Genomic DNA, 20604 nt, shown 5'->3' on the forward strand with positions numbered 1-20604 from the left:
CATGGCCTCATGGACTCTATCAAATATAAACACAGATATTAAATGAAAACCTGACTGAATCTGCCAGAAAAATTGGGCCATTTTTAGATCTTCCAGCAAGACAATGATCCAAAACATACATCAAAATCAACACAAAAATGGTTTACTGACCACAAAATCAAGGTCCTGTTATGGTCATCCCAGTCCCCTGACCTGAAAACCATAGAAAACCTGTAGTGTGAACTGAAGAGGAAAGTCCACCAGCGTGGACCTTGAAATTTGAAGGATCTATAGAGATTCTGTATGGAGGAATGGTCTCAGATAAATTGCTATGTATTCTCCAACCTCATCAGGAATTATAGGAGAAGACTCTGAGCTGTTATCTTGGCAAAGGGAGGTAGCACAAAGTAAAAGGGTCCCTGTTCTAGAAGTCTGGCTGACAAACCTGTTTCCAGGTTGTTGCCCACTGTTGTTGTAGTAATGTTTATATGGTCTGGAAGTAGGCAGATTTCATCCCCATTGAGTGACAAAAGCAGATTCAGTGATCTCTATAATTCAAAGTTGTGAAGGTAGTGGATTTTATTCAAGCCTATTGATTGTCCATTCTCTCTCTCTCTCTCTCTCTCTCTCTCTCTCTCTCTCTCTCTCTCTCTCTCGCTCTCTGTCTCTCAGTCTGTCTCGCGCCTCTCTCCCAGCTATGTGTGCATTTCATTTGTTTTCTTTTCTTACAGAGAAAAGAAACCGGAAGAGAAGGGCCAGGAAGAAGAAGACAATACAGAGGCGAAGGTTTGATCAGAACATTTTATTTATTATAATGGATGAAAGGGGAGTATCAGGTCTATTCTGAGGATTTGACACTTGTTTTCCTCATTCAGATTGACATGGATGAGTATGAGGAAGAGGAGGAGCAAGATGGAGGAGATGATGAAGGTAAACAAAAATATTGATGAATATAGTTATAATGCAGCATATGCTGTCTTTCTTTATTTTCATTTTATTAGTTTATTTATCTCTGTTTTTCTCTGCCTCAAAAGAAGGAGGGACTCAGCTGAATGTGGCTGATTTTGTTCCTCCTAAAGAAAAAGTTGTGCCAATTCCAGAAGGCACTGCTTTCTTCTGCCTCAGCAAGACCAACCCGTAAGCCTGAGAAACACGCACTCGCAAACAAATACACATGCAACAACCAAATACACTCACCAGCCACTTTAACAGGAACACCTGTACTTCTGATCATTTGTGTATTCATCCAATTAGTCAGTCTTGTCGTAGCAGCACAATACATAAAATCATGCAGATACAGGTCAATTCAATTCAGTTTCATTTGTATTGTGCTTTTAACAGTGGACATTGTCACAAAGCAGCCTTACAGAAATATAGAAATTTCGGATCTAAATTTTAAATTGATAAATTTGTCCCTAATGAGCAAGCCAGAGGTGATGGTGGCAAGGAAAAACTCCCTGAGACAATATGAAGAAGAAACCTTGAGATAAACCAGACTCAAAAAGGAATCCATCCTCATCTGGGTAACACCAGATGAATTATAAATAAGTCTCTTCTATAACTGTGTTCTACATGATAAAAAAAAAAAGTGCAACTGTGTAATCAGGAAATTCACCATAGTCTCAACATGAAGTCTATTCCGCTAAAGTCAAGAACTGTCCATCGATGGAGACCCGAGAGTAATGTCTGTTTGTGCAGTTGTTTGTGGCAATTGCAGTCCCAAAACACCGCACCAAAACTGTCCGCATCAATTGTAGTACAATGCTATCTTCACGGCTTCCAAGTGTGTCCCCAGGCTGTCCATATGCGGCCATTCTCAGCAACAGCGAGTGGCCTCCAAGTGACGAGAACTCCAAAAGTAGGGCACCAGGTTGGACCAGGCTGGCCCAGAGAGCAGAACAGGTCAGGCCCACTGCTACCCCAGGAGCAACATGTGTAGAGCTTGTGATTGTGACGGTTAGATGTTGGTGTCATCCAAAGTCTTCACAGGTATTGCCGTAATCTAGAATCTTTGTAGAGGCTGGTTCTGAACTGGAGCTGGAACATTCACTGATTACCTCAGGATGCCCAGGAAAAGGAAACAAATGGAGAAGGATTAGCATAGCTGCTGTTCATTGCATTTCAGGCAGAGATGACCATGCGCATTTGTTATCATTTTATCACAGATGACTGGAGTACAAGGTTATGAGATGCATTATGTGAATGCTAGGCTAAAGATGTGTCTTTAGGTCAAGGCTTTAGTTAATGGTCACATCAAAGATCAGAATGCGCAAATAATGTGATCTCAGTGACTTTGACCAAGCTGAAGGCCAAGCTGGAGGCAAGAAAGCTAAAGTAAATCAAATAACCACTCTTTACAGCTGTGGTGAGATGTGTTCCAACATGCTTTTCCACCCACCGCGGTGGTAAAGATTGGTTATATGAGTTTCCGTAGCTGTCCTGTTAGCTCAGAACAGCCTGACCCCTCTCCTCTGATCTTTCTCATCTACAAGGCATTTTCACCTGCAGAACTGTCACTCATTGGATTTGTTTGTTTATTTGTTTGTTTGTTTTTGCACGATTCTGTGTAAAAGACTGTTTTGCTTGAAAATCGCAGGAGACCATCAGTTTCTAAGATTCTCAAACCAGCTCATCTGGCAGCACCAACCATGCCACAGTTGAAGTTAATGAGATTACATTTCCCCCCATTTTTATATTTGATGTAAACATTAACTGGAACTCTTGACCTGTATCTGCATGATTTTATGCATTGTGCTGCTGCAACATGATTGGCTGATTAGATAACTGCATGAATGAGCAGGTGTACAGGTGTTCCTAATAAAGTGGCCAGTGAGCGTACATGATAAAGTGTAACAGTCAAGATTTTGATTCTGCTCTCACCCTTTCTCTCTCTCTCTCTCTCTCTCTCTCTCTCTCTCTCTCTCTCTCTCTCTCTCTTTCTCTCTCTCTGTAGAATAAGAGTAGGCTGTCATATTGTGATCAATCATCACATCTTCACTAACCTGATCCTGGTATTCATCATCCTCAGTAGTATCTCTCTGGCTGCCGAGGACCCAATCAGAGCACATTCCTTCAGAAATAATGTGAGTCAACATTCATTTTCAGTAAGCACTTTTTCCTGGACAGCGTCATGGTGGATCCTGCGATGGGACAGGAATTCATTACAGGGCATCAGCACCATACACACAGGTTCACATACACAGTCCCACTTTAAAGTACTTAATTCACCTACCGGCATGTTTTTGGGAATTGGGATGAAACACTTATGGTCACAGGGAGAACATGTGAAACTCCACCAGGGAGCAGGAACCCTCGAGCAGTTTGGTTTGTTTGTGCTATGTTTGTACAACAATGTTTTGTTAGGTCATTTTTCTTGTAGATGATATAGGAGCAATGTTATTCCAAGCAATTCAACCATGGTGAATTTAATAATGGGTTTAATAATAAAGCAGTTATTGTGCTGTAGTGATGATCCCGTTGCTTGTACTGAATGTGACTGGTCCAGTACTGGGCCTGTTCTTGTGTTTGAATGGGCTGTGGGAAAATGCCCTATATAGCATATAATATATATGAATTCATTTTCCTAGGCTTAGAGGAAAGGCAGTTTATTCCTTACCTGACAACAGCCTTTTAATTAAGCACCATTAACAGTGTAGCTAGAGAGTAGCCTGAACCCAGAGTGATCCCTTTAGATCTTCTGGCTTATCGTACTGTAATTCTGGCTGCAAATTTACTTCACATGATAAAGTACATGAACTACAGACACTGGGAAACATGCATAAGGGATTAAGAGTTTATTGGGTCTGCTGCAAGTACACATAGACTGAGATCATCGCTCTCTTTTTTCTCTGCATCTGGCTTTAAACAATCTGAGAGAAATATGGAGTAAAATCATCATTAAACCAAAAATATTTATTTTTATGCATGGAGCAGTCAGTACACATGATTACATAAATAGTCATTAGACATGAAAAACATTTTTTTTTAACTATCTATGAAAAAGTTTAGACAAAATAGCTCTTAGAGGAATGAATGCACTCAGTGACCTTGTTGCAGTGAAGTGCCCAAACACATGTCACACACACACACACACACTGCAGATGTCCTGATTGGCATGTTGGATGCTACTCTTCATGCCAGCTGAGGAAGTGTTATCCTGAACTATGCAATCAGTCACCTCTGAGCTCATCAGACGCAGAGGGATGCCATGTGCCATGGCATATTTACAGACTCCTCATGTCTACATCTGTCTGTGTTTTACTATCTGGCTCTCTGTCTTCCTGACTTCTGAATTCTCTTGGTCTGTGTGATTTTATCAGGTCCTGGGCTATGCTGATTATGCCTTCACCTCCATATTCACAGTAGAAATTCTTCTCAAGGTACCAATCCAGCTGTGTTTTATATTGTACACAATTGATTTATATTTACTGTATGTATTTTGGAGTATACAGATGAAAGGACTGCAAAATAAAATGTAATTAACATCTATTGAATACCATACTCTTCAGACATACAGGTTCAAGATGTTGACCATCAAACTTATCGTTCCACAGATTCAGTTCGAGGACTGGTTTGTGACGATAGATCTAAAAGACACATATTTCCACATAGAAATATTGCCCAATTACAGGAAGTTCCTGAGGTTCGCGTTTGGAGGCAGTGCATACCAATATCGCGTTCTTTTCTTCAGTCTGGCTTTATCCCCCTGCGTCTTCACAAAGTGCATGGATGCCGCCCTGGCTCCCTTGTGACTCCAGGGTATCCGTGTACTAAATTACCTGGACGACTGGTTAATTCTAGCGTGATCCAGGGAGTTGGCAATTCGACATCGAGGTGTTGTTCTCGCCCACATGAGGAGCTTGGGGCTCAGGTTGAACCCCAAGATAAATATGCTTTCTCCAGTGCAGAGGACAACTTTTCTAGGGGTTATATGGGATGAAAAGTCAGGGGTTTCCTCCGAGGACGAAACCCCTGAGAGTAATCATCAGTGTCACATGGCGATGCCTACGTGCTCTGAGAATTTGGAGGTGTTCCCAGTTTCTAGCCTCGGGTCACAATCTCAGGGCGTCTCCTTATCGCAAAACTGTAATGACAGACCTCATGGTCTGTGATGTGGTCTTAGACAGCCGTCCAGCTCAGCCCTCATCTAGAGTGGCATATAAATCGTCTAGAAATGTGGATCATATTTTTAGCACTGAAATTCTTTCTTCTTCAATTGAGAGGTTACCATTTGCTAGTTGTGACAGTCAATACAGCGGCGGTCTCACATATCAACCACCAGGGAGGGTTACGTTCGTGGCCCCTGTTCAGGCAGGCACAACTAATTCTTCTCTGGATGGAGGGAAAGTTTTTGTCAATGAGTGCAATGTACATTCCGGGCAGCCGGAATGTGGGGGCAGACATCCTGTTGAGGCAGGGACTGAGGCCCAGGGATTGGAGGCTCTATCCACAAGTAGTGAGGTCTGTATGGTTTGGTCAAGCCGAAGTGGATGTGTTTGCCTCCGAGTAGGCAACACACTGCCCGTTGTGGTTCGCCCTCACTCCTCTTGCAACACTGGGGCTGGACGCCATGGTATACATGTGGCCAAGGTCACATCTGTACGCCTTTCCCCCGATCACTCTGCTCCCACAAGTTCTAGCAAGAGTTCGCCAAGACTGTCTACATCTGCTGCTAGTAGCACCTTATTGGCCAGCTCGAATATGGTTCTCGGAGATGATATCCCTACTAGATGGCACTCATTCTGAGATTCCCGTTCGCAGGGATCTACTCTTTCAAGCCAGAGGGTTGATTTATCACCCTCGGCCGGAAGTATGGAAACTGTGGGTCTGGACCCTGTGGGGCACCAGCTCATAGATTCTGGTCTCTCAACCGAGGTTGTAGAGACCATGTTGAATGCTAGAGCGCCATCCATAAGAAAATTGTATGCGCTCAAGTGGCGAAATTGTGTCTTGTGGTGTGAGGAATGTTAGTTAGACCCAGTAAACTGCACAATAGCTACAGTCTTGGAGTTCTTTCAATGATGTTTCTCAGCAGGGTTGGCTCCTTCTACAATTACGGTCTATGTGGCTGCCATTTCGGCCAGCCATGCACCTATTGATGGAGCCTCTGTGAGGCAACACCCTCTAACATTGAGATTTATGCATCGTGTTAGGCGGCTGAGGCAGACCACACATACCTTCCTGGGACCTGTCTGTGGTCCCGGAAGGTCTGTCAGGCACCCCATTTGAGCCATTAGAGTTAGTCTCAGAGAACCTTCTGACTCTAAAGGTAGCTCTTCTGCTGAGCCTGACATGTGTCAAGCGAGTAGGAGATCTACAAGCTCTCTCTGTTGCCCCTTTCTGCTTTGACTTTGCCCCTGCATTAGCCAATGCTTTCTTATATCCTAGGCCAGATTATATTCCTAAAGTGTCTACGTCTGCTGCCCAGCTGCCCAGGTAGTGTTGCAGGTTTTCTGCCCTCCTCTGTTCCTCACACTGGAACAAGAGAAATCTCTGTATTTATGTCCACCGCTCCGGCCAGTGGCATAAGTCGGGACAGTTACTGGTCTGCTTTGGCGGCGACAGTAGAGGTGATGCTGTCTCAAAGCAGTGCATCTCTAATTGGATAGCAGAAGCTATCTCTATTGCTTATGAGGCACGTGGTCTCACATAAGGGCTCATTCCACTAGGGAGGTCGTCTCCTCGAAGGCTTTATCCAAAGGGGTACTCTTACAGGATGTGTGTGCTATGGCGGGGTGGTCTACGCTGCACACATTTATTCGATATTACAGTTTGGACATGGATTTCACCCCGGGCTCGAGTGTCTTGCAGTGACCCTCAGGCTCTGACCTTTTTAAACAGACCATACCCTCAGTATGATGGAGTGGGTGTACTTGTTCCTACAGCATGAAGCTCACACAACGTTGAGCTTCCCTTTGAAAGGAAATGTCTTGGTTACGCATGTAACCCTGTTCCCTGAGAAGACAAGACAAGATGTTGCGTGGCTTTGTCATACTGGGGCATGCCTGTGAATTGTGTCTTCGCTTCAGCTAATAGAATCTAATGATGTGGTTTACATGTGCCGTTTCATAATTGCGCGACGTGTGAAATGCCACGTCACTTGACAGGTGACAGGCCTATAAATAAGCGTAATTTTTGACAGACTTCAGATACCAGTCACGTGCCTCGGTCCCTTCTCAGGGAACAGGGTTACATGCGTAACCCAGACAATTTTATAAGAATATAGTACTTCCTAGATAGGCATGCCAAAATATAAAGACAAAATTACACATTGCAGAAACTCACATTATTTATATTTAAAATGCTCAAAATATACATTATACTTAAGGCACAGCTGTTAGTCTTTTTCTTTCCCTCATTTTCCCTGCAGATGACAGTCTATGGGGCGTTTTTGCATAAGGGCTCTTTCTGTAGGAACTGGTTTAATCTGTTGGATCTCCTGGTTGTCAGTGTGTCTCTGGTTTCCTTCTTCCTACAGTGAGTCTAACTTACATTAAAACTACTATTCTCCATTTAACACACAATTTCATGTCTGATGTCAAGGCTTGGGGAATAACGGAATACATGTAATGGCTTTAAGTAATCAGGATACAAAAAACTGGTAACTGTAATCTGTTACAGTTACGCCAAAAAACAAAGTAATCAGATTTCAGGTACATTTTGTAAACAATGGGAATACTATCAGGATTACAATTTTTTTTTGTTTAAAACTAAAGATATTAATCTTTTGACATAACACAATATAGACGGCTGCGTGATTGTAGTTCTGGTTCTTTCTTGCCAGTTGTGACTCACACGAGCAACAAATTTATTTACTTTATTAAAACAAATCCAAACACTGAACATGTTTTTAAGCTCTAAAATAAGCTCTAAATAAAAATATTTTCGATCATATTGCTTTTCTCTTAACTTTATTTAAAAAAGAATAAAGATGACATTACTCTCATATTGTGATACTTGAATGACATTTTTATGAAGTAATTTGTAACTGTAACGGAATACATTTTTAAAGTAACCCTCCCAGCCCTGCTGCTGTCTAATGCTATTTAAATACGTGTATTTTCTCTAGTTCTCTGCTGATGTGTAACATTTTGTGAAAGTACAAAGCAAGGAGTTGTTCTATAAGAGTCTAAGTGGATAGATGGAGCCCTCTGGTGGAGAACATTGTCTTATGTCTTACTTTTACTTAATGTGATTGTAATGTAATGTTAAAGCTAAATGTGATTTTGATTATGATTATTGAATATGTTAATTCTAATACTGCTGATATGAAATCATTTTTTTAATTAATCTTTTAATCTTTTGAAATTAATGATATTGGTGTATGGAGCTTTATGACTTGAATGACTATATATTTACGATATATGATCAAACTAATACCTACTTGTACCTATATAAAACCTCTGTCACACACGCACACAGACACACACCATTATAGCAACAGAAAATGATTTCTGGATGAGGATACAAGGGACACAACATTAGAACACACATCCATCTGTCTTTCCATCTCTCTGTTCCTCTCTCTTCCCATCACAGTTCAAGTGCGATCTCTGTGGTGAAGATCCTGAGAGTGCTGCGAGTGCTCAGGCCTCTCAGAGCCATCAACAGAGCCAAAGGTCTAAAGGTACCACGGTGTATGTGCACGTGCACGGTGTACACGCTTAACGCACTTATATAGTGCCGCTCTTTCTAATCTCTGTGTTTCTCCAGCATGTGGTCCAGTGTGTGTTCGTGGCTATACGAACCATTGGGAATATTATGATTGTTACTGCTCTGCTTCAGTTCATGTTTGCATGCATCGGTGTTCAACTCTTTAAGGTATTCTATAATTCACTACTTTCTGTCTGTATGTCTTCTCTGTCACACCAGTCATACAAGCAGCATGTTTTGGTTTCATTAATTATATTGTTAACCCCCATGCACTGTTTAAATATACTTGTTTGACCATGAAACATCTTCTTGGCTCACTTTCTCTTAAGAACATAGAGTGATTTTCTAAACATCCTATTTAGAGAGGTAATGTACATGCTTCCTGACTGGTCACTTAGTGTGTTGTTTGAAATTGCTTTTTGCTTTCCACTTAATCAGTAAGCATTGAAATGAATGTCTGAGTTACCTTTTTTATTAGGTATAGCAATCTAGTAAATAATAAACTGGAAACATAGTTTAAAGTGTAGGCTACCTTCCTTTTCATAACACATTCATGCAGCATTAATACAGCTTGAGGTATTTTGTCATTTTGGCGTAGAACGGATTATACCTATTTAAAAAAAAGGTAACACCCCCCCCCCCCCCCCAAATGCTTGAACATTTATTATTCTCTCAGTGAAGCTCAACATTCTTTTCAGAGCAGCTGATCTTCCTATGGCTTCAACTATAATTCGAACACTATGAATTTTTTTAACTGGCATTTCTTTAATGACATAGATATTCTCTCAGCTGTGTTAAAAGGATTTTATACAAACGTGGATGTTAGTCTTGTTGCATTACCACCATCTTCACACCAGCGCTCACACACTTGCAATAAGTAGGATGATTATGCATGCTTATACAGGTGCCTCTTTCCATAAATGCTGTTTAGATAGAGACATTTATTGAGACAACAGTGTGATATATTGGGCATTCATTTTGAAATGAATTCTACTTCTATGTATATTGCTTTTAAAAGATGATGTAGGTTAATGAAATAAATAGAAATTGAGGGTTAGAATAGTAGGGGTCCTTGTGATATGGGAAGTTGATCTCATAAGAATGAAATATTGTGTCTCATATTGCAGGGTAAATTTTATCGCTGCACAGATGAGGCAAAACACACACCCGACCAGTGCAAGTGAGTGATATAAATGCAAATCTTGCATGGCGATGATCCATGTGGACTTTATGAAATGTCGTTATGCTTTTATTGAGTTTTGCTGTCAAAGTGTGTATGTGTGTGTGACATAGAGGCACATTCGTGATCTATAAAGATGGCGATGTGAATCACCCCTTGGTACGGCAGCGCATCTGGCACAACAGCGAATTTAACTTTGACAACGTGCTGATGGGCATGATGGCTCTGTTCACTGTGTCGACCTTCGAAGGCTGGCCCGCGTAAGTCACTTATTCATGGTGTTACATCACAGGTCAAAGGTGACTGAACGTCTTGCCTTGGGTTACAGATGCTATCTTCCATCCTTCATCTATCTCAGGCTCCTCTACAAGGCTATCGATGCCAACTCAGAGAACCACGGCCCCATTTACAACTATCATGTGGAGATCTCAATCTTCTTCATTGTCTACATCATCATCATCGCTTTCTTCATGATGAACATCTTTGTGGGTTTCGTCATCATCACTTTCCGTGAACAGGGAGAGGCTGAGTTTAAGAACTGTGAGCTGGACAAGAACCAGGTTAGAAGTGGTCTGCTTACCAGCAAATTCTGCATCGTGACTATATTGTGCCACCTTCATGTTTTTCAAAGAGAGTCTCTGTCTCTCATTTATACAGAGACAGTGTGTAGAATACGCTCTGAAAGCCCAGCCGCTGAAGCTGTACATCCCAAAGAACCCAGTGCAGTATAAATTTTGGTCGATGATCAACTCTACAGGGTTTGAGTACATCATGTTCGTGTTGATTCTCCTCAACACGGTCACTTTGGCTGTTCAGGTAAACCATAGAACATTTCATGAGAAATATGTAGTATCTCTGTATAGTTAATCTTTGCATCCTCATAAAACACATAACTAAAAGTAATTCGTATAACTGTGATTGATTACTATCATTTTGCTTAGTCAATTGAAATTAATAACATTTATTAAATTTGATACTGTAACATGCCTCCGGCAAAGAATCAAACTAGTTTAAATGTGTTCAAATTTATTATGTTAAATTCAAGTATGTTTTATTTAGGGTTGCATCATTTGTCTAAATTGGTCTGTCTTGTCATGCCTTTTCAGCATTATGAGCAGTCCAAACTCTTCAGCTATGTCATGGACATCCTCAACATGGTCTTTACAGGCCTCTTCACTGTGGAAATGATTGTCAAGTTGTTAGCCCTCAGACTCAAGGTTATTTTCTTATCTATCATGTTTATTTTACTTTACAACAATACTTTTAATCAATGTACATGATCCGTTTATGTAATAATTCTTTTTTGATATGTCAAGCTGTAACTGAAGTTTGCCATTTGTCTTGACTGCAGCACTATTTTACTGATGCTTGGAACTCCTTTGATGCTCTGATTGTGGTTGGGAGCGTGGTGGACATTGTGGTGACCGAGTTTAGTGTAAGTCTCCAAGCTCATTCTGTTTCAATGTATATGGAAGGTGTGTCAATTCTGTCTTTACGGTCTAAACTAGTGCTTACTGGATATACAAAAAGTGCGCCATTTACAAATTGCATAATGGTATCCGATCATCTACACCTGGGGTGTGAAAGTCATTTTAGGTACACAATTGGTCTAATGTCAAGTGGGCTGGAGCAAAAATCTGTTTAGCAGCACAAGAACACATGCAAAACTTCTCTTAAATGTGTTCATTTGTCAGCATTTATCTGAAAGTTACTTTGAAAGTTACACAAACTATCTGACCTGCAAAACACTTGAGCAGTCTGAAATTCATTTGAAAAAAATCTTTAATGATAGTTTTACCATACATACTCAGTGGCTTGTATAAGTATGAATTAGGATTATATGTCCAGAATCTACAAAATAGTCTTTATTTTAATTTAGAATACGAAATCTAATTAATCATTTGGCCAGATTAGAAACTTTCTCGGGCCAGTTCCGGCCCACTTTTTTGATATCCGTATTCTACACTATTGTACGGTTTCTAAGAAGCAATCTAAGTTTATATTTTGACTTGGGTGGTTTTACTGTACACTGGGTACGTTTGGTGCGGTCGAGTCGCAGTCAAGTCGCAGTTGTTCCCTCGCAGCGCTGATCTGGTTTCAGACTCACGTGATTCTATCAAACCCCGGTGCATTTGCATTCATCTTACATCATCACAAACGCAAACACAATGCAACTCACCATATTTTTTGTTTTTGTATTATTTTGGTGCTATTATGTGCAGCAGATATTATGCACAGCAGTGGACCTCTTCTGTGTCCCACAATGTTCCCCTGCCACTCATGGTACACGCGTGTTGTTGAAACTAATGATGTCGTCATTGGCTAAAACAAATGCGCAGGTTACTTTACTTTCTGAATGAGTGCGGACCCGAGTACGAGTTGCGTTCACATTCATGGGAATCACGGCACAGTTCCAGTGCAACCGAACTCAGACCACCTCCTACAGGTAGTCTCAGGTTCTGTACCGTGATGCACTTCACATTCCGCATGACAGCTTCCACATGCAAACCGTGCTCTGTTTCACACTAAACTGCCAGTGTGAAAGCCCCCTAAGAGAATATCAGCATCTTTATGTCTACAACTGGATTTTTTTATTGTCTAGCAGGTTGATTTTGATGAGTTTCCAGAACCTGCTAAGTCTTTAACCTGGTTATGAATTTAGCTGTGTCCAGATCTGTTTTTCTAAAATTCTGACTTTCCCACAGAGTTCAGAGGACAGTTCTCGGGTGTCGATCACTTTCTTCCGTCTGTTCCGTGTAATGCGATTGGTTAAGCTGCTTAGCAAGGGGGAGGGCATTCGCACACTGCTCTGGACCTTTGTTAAATCTCTCCAGGTCAGACAACATTGCATATACTCACTACTCTTTAATAACACACATTTTTATGCAAAAGTAATTTTCCTTTTGTTCTGCATATCCTAAAGGCCTTGCCTTATGTAGCACTACTTATTGCCATGATCTTCTTTATCTACGCTGTGATTGGTATGCAGGTGGGTGGGGCACAGATCACAAATTCAGAGTAGTCCTAATAGATATATGCATGATTTAATAAACATTGTAAAGATAGACATAAACCTACTGCTCTGTCTGTATTTCAGGGGCACAAATGCTTATCTGATGGTCTTTCTCTCGTAGACTTTTGGGAAGATTGCAATGCAGGCCCACACGCCAATCAATCGTAATAACAACTTCCAGACATTTCCCCAGGCAGTGTTGCTGCTCTTCAGGTGAGAGAGAGTAAATCAACCACCATTTGAATATTAAAACAATCAAATTCTGAATAAAAAAAACATATTTATTGAATCTGAATTTGTTAACACTGAGAAACCTATTTGATTTTTGAAAATATGAATTTTAAAATGTGAACCTCTGAAAACAGATATAGAACTACTTTAAACTTCATTGGCTTTTAACGTTCAAATATTTGTCTCCTTTTTTGCTTTGATATTATACTCCTTGTACTAGTTGAGATAACACTCCACATCTCTTGTGTGTGTGTGTGTGTGTGTGTGTGTGTGTGTATGTGTGTGTGTGTGTGTGTGTGTGTGTGTAGGTGTGCTACAGGTGAGGCATGGCAGGAGATCATGTTGGCTAGTCTTCCAGGGAAGCGCTGCGATGCAGAGTCAGACTTTGAGCCCGGAGAGGAATTCACCTGTGGCAGCAATTTTGCCATTGTTTACTTCATTAGCTTCTTCATGCTCTGTGCTTTCTTGGTAATGCAAAGCTCTTTTACATCCGTTTATTTTAATTTACTTGAATGTCTTAAATGATTTTGTCCTGAATAAACCACAAATACCTGAGTGAAAACTTAAAACTGTACTAGTAAATGATGCAGTTTTGAATAGCCACCCGCAAGTGGAACATTGGAGACGCATGACCTAATACAATTCTCATTTGCTTTGTGTGTATTCTGTAGTGGTGGACTTTGGAATAAAAGTGTCTATTAATAAATATTTGTATTGAGAATTAGACCTCTAAGTACTTATGACAGAAAATGCTGCAGCACATCTCCTGATTGAGTTTAACCAGTGGAGATGGATTAGGTGTGTGTGATCAATGTTTATTAAAGAGCACACATCTAACCACAATATCTGAAACCATTTTCATACATTACAGTTTGTTTCAGGACGCATTAAAAAAATTGTAAAGAGCCATGAGATCAATGCTACTATTATTTAACGTCTACAAAGACAAGCTATTTGACACAGAAAATTGTCTGATTGTTTATTTGTAACCATGACAGTGGTAATGGTTAGTGGTGTAATGAGGATACCAATGATGATAAAAGCATACGCTGCTTTATAACTCATTTGTTACTCGCTGTAAAAAGTAACTGACTGGACATTTGTTTTTGTACCAATTATTTCATTTTCCCTTCTCCGGGAAATACTTAAATTTTTTTATAAATCTCTGAACAAAAAAACCTATCAACTGTTGCTCTTGTTGGCAGTTTGTTTGCAAAATCACAGAAAAATTATACAGCCCCCTCTGAAAGTGTTGGAACAACAAAGCCAATACTTTGGTTTTTGCTATACACTGACATATACAAAAAGACATATGTATGAGATCAAAAGATGAATATGAGACGATAGAGCAGAATTTCAACTTTCATTTCCTGATATCTACATCGAGATGTGTTAAACAGCTCAGAACATGGCAACTTTGGTGGCAGATCACCCAATTTTTAGGTGAGCAAAAGTACAGGAACAGATAGTCAAAGTAAATTAAAGTAAATAATGGTTAATATTTGGTTGCATCGCCCTTGCTTGCGATAACTGCATCAACCCAGTGACCCACTGAAATCACCAAACTGTTGAATTCTTCTTTTGAGATGCTTTTCCAGGCTTGTCGCACAGCTTGGTGATTGACTTGGCCAGACTAAAACCTTCTACTTTTTCCCCCTGATAAAGTCCTTTGTTGTGTTGGCAGTGTTTTTTAGGCCATTGTCTTGCTTCAAGATGAAGTTCCAGCCAAATAGATTGGATGCATTTCTCTGTAAATTGGCAGAAAGAATGCCTCTGTAGACTGAATTCATTCTGCTGCTACCATCATGAGTGACATCATGGACGAGGACACTACCTCCACCATGCTTGATGAGCAGATGCTTTCTTTCTCCACACTTTGGCCTTTTCATCACTTTGGTAGAGATTAATCTTTATTCCAGAACATTTGTGGCTCATCTCTGTATTACTCTATGAATTCCAATCTGGCCTTCTGATTTTTACTGCTGATGTGTGGATTGCATCTTGTGCTATGGCCTCTATATTTCTGCTCTTGAGGTCTTCTTTAATGGTGGATTGTGATACCTTCGTCCCAACCCTGTGGGGGGTTTTTGGTGATGTCACTGCCTGTTGTTTTTGGGTTTTTCTTCACAACTCTCTCAATGTTCGTCATCAACCGCTGTTGTTTTTCCTTGGCCGACCTGTTCCATGTCTGGTTGTTAGTACACAAGTGGTTTCTTTCTTGTTCAAGGCATTCCAAATTGTTGTACTGGCTATGCTAAATGCTTGTGCAATTGCTGTGATATATTTTTCCTATTTTCTCAGCTTCAAAATAGCTTGCTTTCCTCCCATAGACAGCTCTCTTGGTTTATCATTTTTAACAACAAATGCAGTCTTTATAGGTAAAACCCAGGACTCAAACCAAGAGTAGACATTCAGAGCTATTAATTGTTAAAGCAATCAGTCTAACAGTGCACAGGATCTCAAACCCGAATGTCTTTAGTGGATAGCAAAAACAAAGGAATTGGCCTTGCTGTTCCATTACTTTCAGAGGGGACTGCATATTGTGATGCATCATGTAATATAAGTGATTCATCAAGTATTGTGTCTCCCACCCCTAGACAACACTTTAAAAAAGTGAGAATGTATTTTATTTTATTTGCCCAGCCATATAAATTCATCAATGTTTCTTCAAAGTCTACTCTGGCTTCACAGATTATTGGTTGCTAGTTCAATCTAATAAACTGGCAACTCAGTATGTACAGGATGCATTTGGAAAAAATCTGTAGGCATGTTAATTACAACATAACAAGGTCCATATTTGAAAGAAGCTGCTATCTTTGGGCTTGCAGGGGGCTTCACAGACTTTTGATCTGCCACTGATCATTACTTACAATGCACAATTTTCCACTTCTCAGATTATTAATTTGTTTGTTGCTGTCATCATGGACAATTTTGACTACTTGACACGTGATTGGTCAATTCTGGGGCCACATCATCTTGACGAGTTCAAAAGGATTTGGTCAGAGTATGATCCAGAAGCCAAGTAAGATCAACTCTGTCTTTTAAGAATCGTGCCTCTCTCTGATTCTCTCTCACTGTTCTGCCTGTCCATCTCTGTCTTATTAGAATTTACTGTGTGTGTGTGTGTGTGTGTGTGTGTGTGTGTGTGTGAAAATATGTTTGTGTGTTAACACAGGGGTCGCATAAAACACTTAGATGTGGTGACTCTACTTAGGAGGATCCAGCCTCCTCTGGGATTTGGAAAACTTTGTCCCCACCGTGTGGCCTGCAAGGTACCGTGCGTGCACACACACACACACACACACACACACACACACACACACACAGAAATACACAGAAACACACACACACACGCACACACACACACACACACACAGAAATACACACACAAAAACAAACACACACACACACACACAGAGAAACACAAACACACACACACAGAGAAACAAACACAAACACACACACACACAGAGAAACAGACGCACACACACAGAAACACACACAAACACAGAAACACAGAAAGCGAGAACTATTAGCCATCCAAACCAGCCATTTAGGAGCTCTTCCTTCCAAGTGTGTAGCACACACCCACACACACACACGTATAATTGTAGATATATTCTGTATACATAAAGTATAGTTTTAAATGCTTGCCAGCTATCTCTCACATACTCCATCATGTCACACTCTTTTAATCTTTCTCTCTCTTTCACTCTCTCTCTCTCTCTGGTAGAGACTGGTTGCTATGAACATGCCCCTGAACTCAGATGGCACAGTGACTTTCAACGCTACTCTGTTTGCCCTAGTCAGAACTGCCCTGAAGATTAAAACTGAGGGTTAGTACCATAGCCTCACTAATACCTTTAACCCCAGTAACCAAAGTCTCTTTCAGTTCTTTAAATAAAAGCTGCTGGGTTTTTTTTTTAAATAGAAAAGCAACACTTGGTCCTGCCAAATGCTCCAAAAACTGCTATATTTGGTCCCTATAAAGAGACAAAAACATGGGCATATTTATAAGCACACTTACTGACACACCACTCAGAGATGAATTTGTGCTTGGTATTAAAGTAGTCAACTTTGAAGTCTCTTGGCCATCTTTCACTAAGTAACCCCATTGAACAGTAAGCACTTGGACCGTGTTATGCTCATGAAGATCATGTATTGTAATAGAAATCGACACACTGAGGGGTCGGAGTTAGACCTTTTTAATGGCAGGAATTTAACCAGCCATGTTTGCATTTGATCCAAATCTGTCTCAGACTGAGAAAACTCAGACCTGCTGCTTTGTCCTCAGGTCACCCCGACCAGGAAAATGTGGAGCTGAGGATCATAATTAAGAAGATCTGGAAGCGCATGAAACCCAAAATCCTGGATGAGGTCATTCCTCCTCCTGCTGGTGAGAAGAATGGCTGTGATTTTGCTTTGTGCTTAAAGGCTGCTTTGAGGCTTATGATTTCATAATGGTGCTCTGGAGACATTTTCTGATTTTGTGCAATCATCTTTTTCTTCTTTTCATTTTATGTCATTTTCTTTTTGTAGCATTTTTAGGCATGGTTTCATATTTAAATGCTTTTGGTATGCTGTGGATTTATTTAAACTTTTGACTCTTTATACTATTTATGAATTGAACGGAATTTAATTTAAATGAATTGATTTGCTATTTTATTAGAAGCAGTCAAGTGCTTTAGATGTGCTAATGTGTATTATTCATATTTTTGATAGGCCTTTTCCTTTATTAAACTAACTTCCTTCATTTATTCATCTGTCCTTCCATAATTTATTCCAGATTTATCTTTTGGTATGATGATTTTTCCTTTTGCCTTTTCTCACTCTGTTTCTCACTGTGTGTTTTATAGAGGAGGAAGTGACTGTGGGTAAGTTTTATGCTACATTCCTAATTCAGGACTACTTCAGGAAGTTCCGTAAGAGAAAGGAGAAAGTGGGTATGGGAGACCCGGACCCCAAAATGCCATCAGCTCTACAGGTACATGTCTAACCCAGTCTGCTAAAGGGAGATTTTTTTTTTTCCCCTTCACTTATTTTTAAGCAGTAAGGTTGATCTACAGTTTGTAAAATCTCATAATACGTATTACTTTAGGTTTGGGTTTGTGATAAGCTTTGATTTATACTGCATTTAAAATGATTTATATATATATATATATATATATATATATATATATATATATATATATGTATATATATATATATATATATATATATATATATATATATGTATATATTAAAGAAGAGGTAATGCCATGTATCATCCATTCTAACATTTCCTGAATTAATCTTGGTCTTTATTTCATTTTCATCATCCCTGCAGGGAAAATAGAAGGCAGATATAGCCCACACAGAATGATAACCAATGTAATTTGAATGTACAAATATATAAAAATAGTTTATTTATTCCATCACAAGCAGAAACCAGCTACAGATATATGTATATATGTCAAAAAAGGTATTTATTGCCAGAACCTGAGGCCCTTGTGAGTTTTTGTCGGTTTGAATGAAAAAAAAGTATGTTTATATAAACTTGTCTCCAAGTGTGTGTGTGTTGAGAGCTCGTGCAGCATATATACTGTGGCCCCTCTTTTCTCCATTTGCATCTGTGTCAGGCAGGTCTGCGCACCCTGCAGGATCTTGGGCCAGAGATTCGCCTGGCCATGAATGAAGATTTCGAGGAGGAAGAGGAGAACGTGGAGGAAGAACAAGAAGAGGATGAAGTATGCTATGAGGTAGAGAGAAGACTGCTGAAATGTGACACGTGGACATTTAATGTAGGACAATACACACACACACACACGAATATATATATATATATATATATATATATATATATATATATATATATATATATACATATATATATATATATATATATATATATATATATATATATATATATATATAAATATATATATACACACACACCTCACACACATATACATATACATACATATACTCACCCTCACACACACTCACTGAACACTTTATTAGGAACACTATATTAATACTGACAGAAGATGTTAGAAACGTTACTTTGTGAGTCTGGCCCATGTTGGCATGATTTCATAGTGCAATTCCTGCAGATTTTTCAGGTGCACTTTCATGCTGTGAATCTACCACATACCTAAGGTGTACTAGTGGATTCAGATCCAGTGACTGAATCCACTGAGGCCACTGAAGAACATTGAACTCATTATCATGCTGGAAGTAGCCATTAGAAGGTGGATAAATTGTGGCCCTGAAGCGATGCACATGGTCAGCAACAATACTCAAGCAGACTGTGGCATTCAAGTGATGATTGATTGCTATTAGTGGGCCCAAAGTGTGGCAAGAAAACATTCCCCACACCATTACACCACTTGGATTTATGACCCTGACTCCACCATCTGTGTGCCTCAGCAGAAGTGGAGATTCATCAAACCAGGCTACGTTTTTTTTACAGCTATCAACTGTCTAGTTTTGGTGAGTCTGTGCCCACTGCAGCCTCAGCTTTCTGTTCTTCAGCTTCTTCAGTCTTCTGCTGTTGTAACCCATCTGCCTCAAGGTTTGACGTGTTGTGCATTCTGAGATGCTTTTCTGCTCACCACAATTGTACAGAGTGGTTATCTGAGTTTCTGTAGCCTTTCTGCAAGTTCAGACCAGTTTGTCCATTCTCCGTTGACCTCTCTCATCAACAAGGTGTTTTTGTCCACAGAACTCCGCTCACTGAATGTTTTTTTTTTTCTTTATTGCACCATTCTGGGTAAACTCCCAAGTGCGTGAAAGTCACAGGAGATTACCAGTTATAGAAAAACTCAAACCAGCCTGTCTGGCACCAACAATCATGCCATGGTCAAAATCACTGAGTTCACATTTGTTCTCCATTCTGATGATTGATGTGAACATTACCTGAAGATGCTGGCTCGTCTGCATGATTTTATGCATTGTACTGCTGCCACATAATGGGCTGATTAGATAATTGCATGAACATTGCATGAGCAGGTGTTCTTAATAAAGTGGTCCATGATTGACAGTGCTGTGAAAAAGGATTTCTTCTGTTTTTGTGTATGTCTCATACTAAATAGTTTCAGAAATGAAAACAAAGGCAACCTGAATAAACACCAAATGCAGTTTTTAAATGATAATGTTATTTATTGAAGCAAAAAAGTTATCCAATAACAACTGGGTATTGGATACAATTATCCTAAAATGCAATTTGTTTGTATGGTAAAATTCTACTAAAATGCTCACAAAATAAACAAGCAATTGCATGAAATTCAGGTGACATTTATTAAAATCATTTAAACCCTTGACAGATGTAAGAATTGGAGTTGATGCATCTTCTTACAAATCTCCCTGCCATCTGGGAGGACAAGAGTCCCACTCCCTTCCATTTAAAAAGCTGAAAAATATCAAAATGAGTGTTGGTTAGTTGTTAGCTACAAAATATGGACAAATGCCTTTGGGCTTTAACTGAGAAAATTGTGTTACAGAATCCCAAATTGTGTAATTTTGGAAACGTAACCTCCACTCTCCTAATGAACAAAATGGTGCTGTAGAC

The 20604-nt window shown here is 39.8% G+C and overlaps 1 protein-coding gene across 1 annotated transcript in view; it reads left to right on the forward strand.

Moving 5' to 3' along the window:
• cacna1fb (calcium channel, voltage-dependent, L type, alpha 1F subunit) overlaps positions 1-20604 on the forward strand; it is a 62114-nt gene that overhangs the window by 28501 nt on the left and 13009 nt on the right. Inside the window, exons 18-41 of the mRNA XM_053625073.1 lie at positions 711-765; positions 855-909; positions 1014-1116; positions 2933-3062; positions 4299-4358; positions 7349-7455; positions 8518-8605; positions 8692-8799; positions 9759-9811; positions 9925-10071; positions 10170-10371; positions 10469-10627; positions 10918-11028; positions 11163-11246; positions 12517-12645; positions 12735-12800; positions 12946-13037; positions 13364-13523; positions 15950-16077; positions 16231-16327; positions 16789-16891; positions 17350-17451; positions 17912-18039; positions 18665-18793. Of these exons, the coding sequence (XP_053481048.1) occupies positions 711-765; positions 855-909; positions 1014-1116; positions 2933-3062; positions 4299-4358; positions 7349-7455; positions 8518-8605; positions 8692-8799; positions 9759-9811; positions 9925-10071; positions 10170-10371; positions 10469-10627; positions 10918-11028; positions 11163-11246; positions 12517-12645; positions 12735-12800; positions 12946-13037; positions 13364-13523; positions 15950-16077; positions 16231-16327; positions 16789-16891; positions 17350-17451; positions 17912-18039; positions 18665-18793 (2596 nt within the window). The remainder of the gene's footprint in view (positions 1-710; positions 766-854; positions 910-1013; positions 1117-2932; positions 3063-4298; positions 4359-7348; positions 7456-8517; positions 8606-8691; positions 8800-9758; positions 9812-9924; positions 10072-10169; positions 10372-10468; positions 10628-10917; positions 11029-11162; positions 11247-12516; positions 12646-12734; positions 12801-12945; positions 13038-13363; positions 13524-15949; positions 16078-16230; positions 16328-16788; positions 16892-17349; positions 17452-17911; positions 18040-18664; positions 18794-20604) is intronic.

The sequence above is a fragment of the Ictalurus furcatus genome, chromosome 5, assembly GCF_023375685.1.
Source record: "Ictalurus furcatus strain D&B chromosome 5, Billie_1.0, whole genome shotgun sequence".
In the NCBI taxonomy this organism is placed as follows: domain Eukaryota; kingdom Metazoa; phylum Chordata; class Actinopteri; order Siluriformes; family Ictaluridae; genus Ictalurus; species Ictalurus furcatus.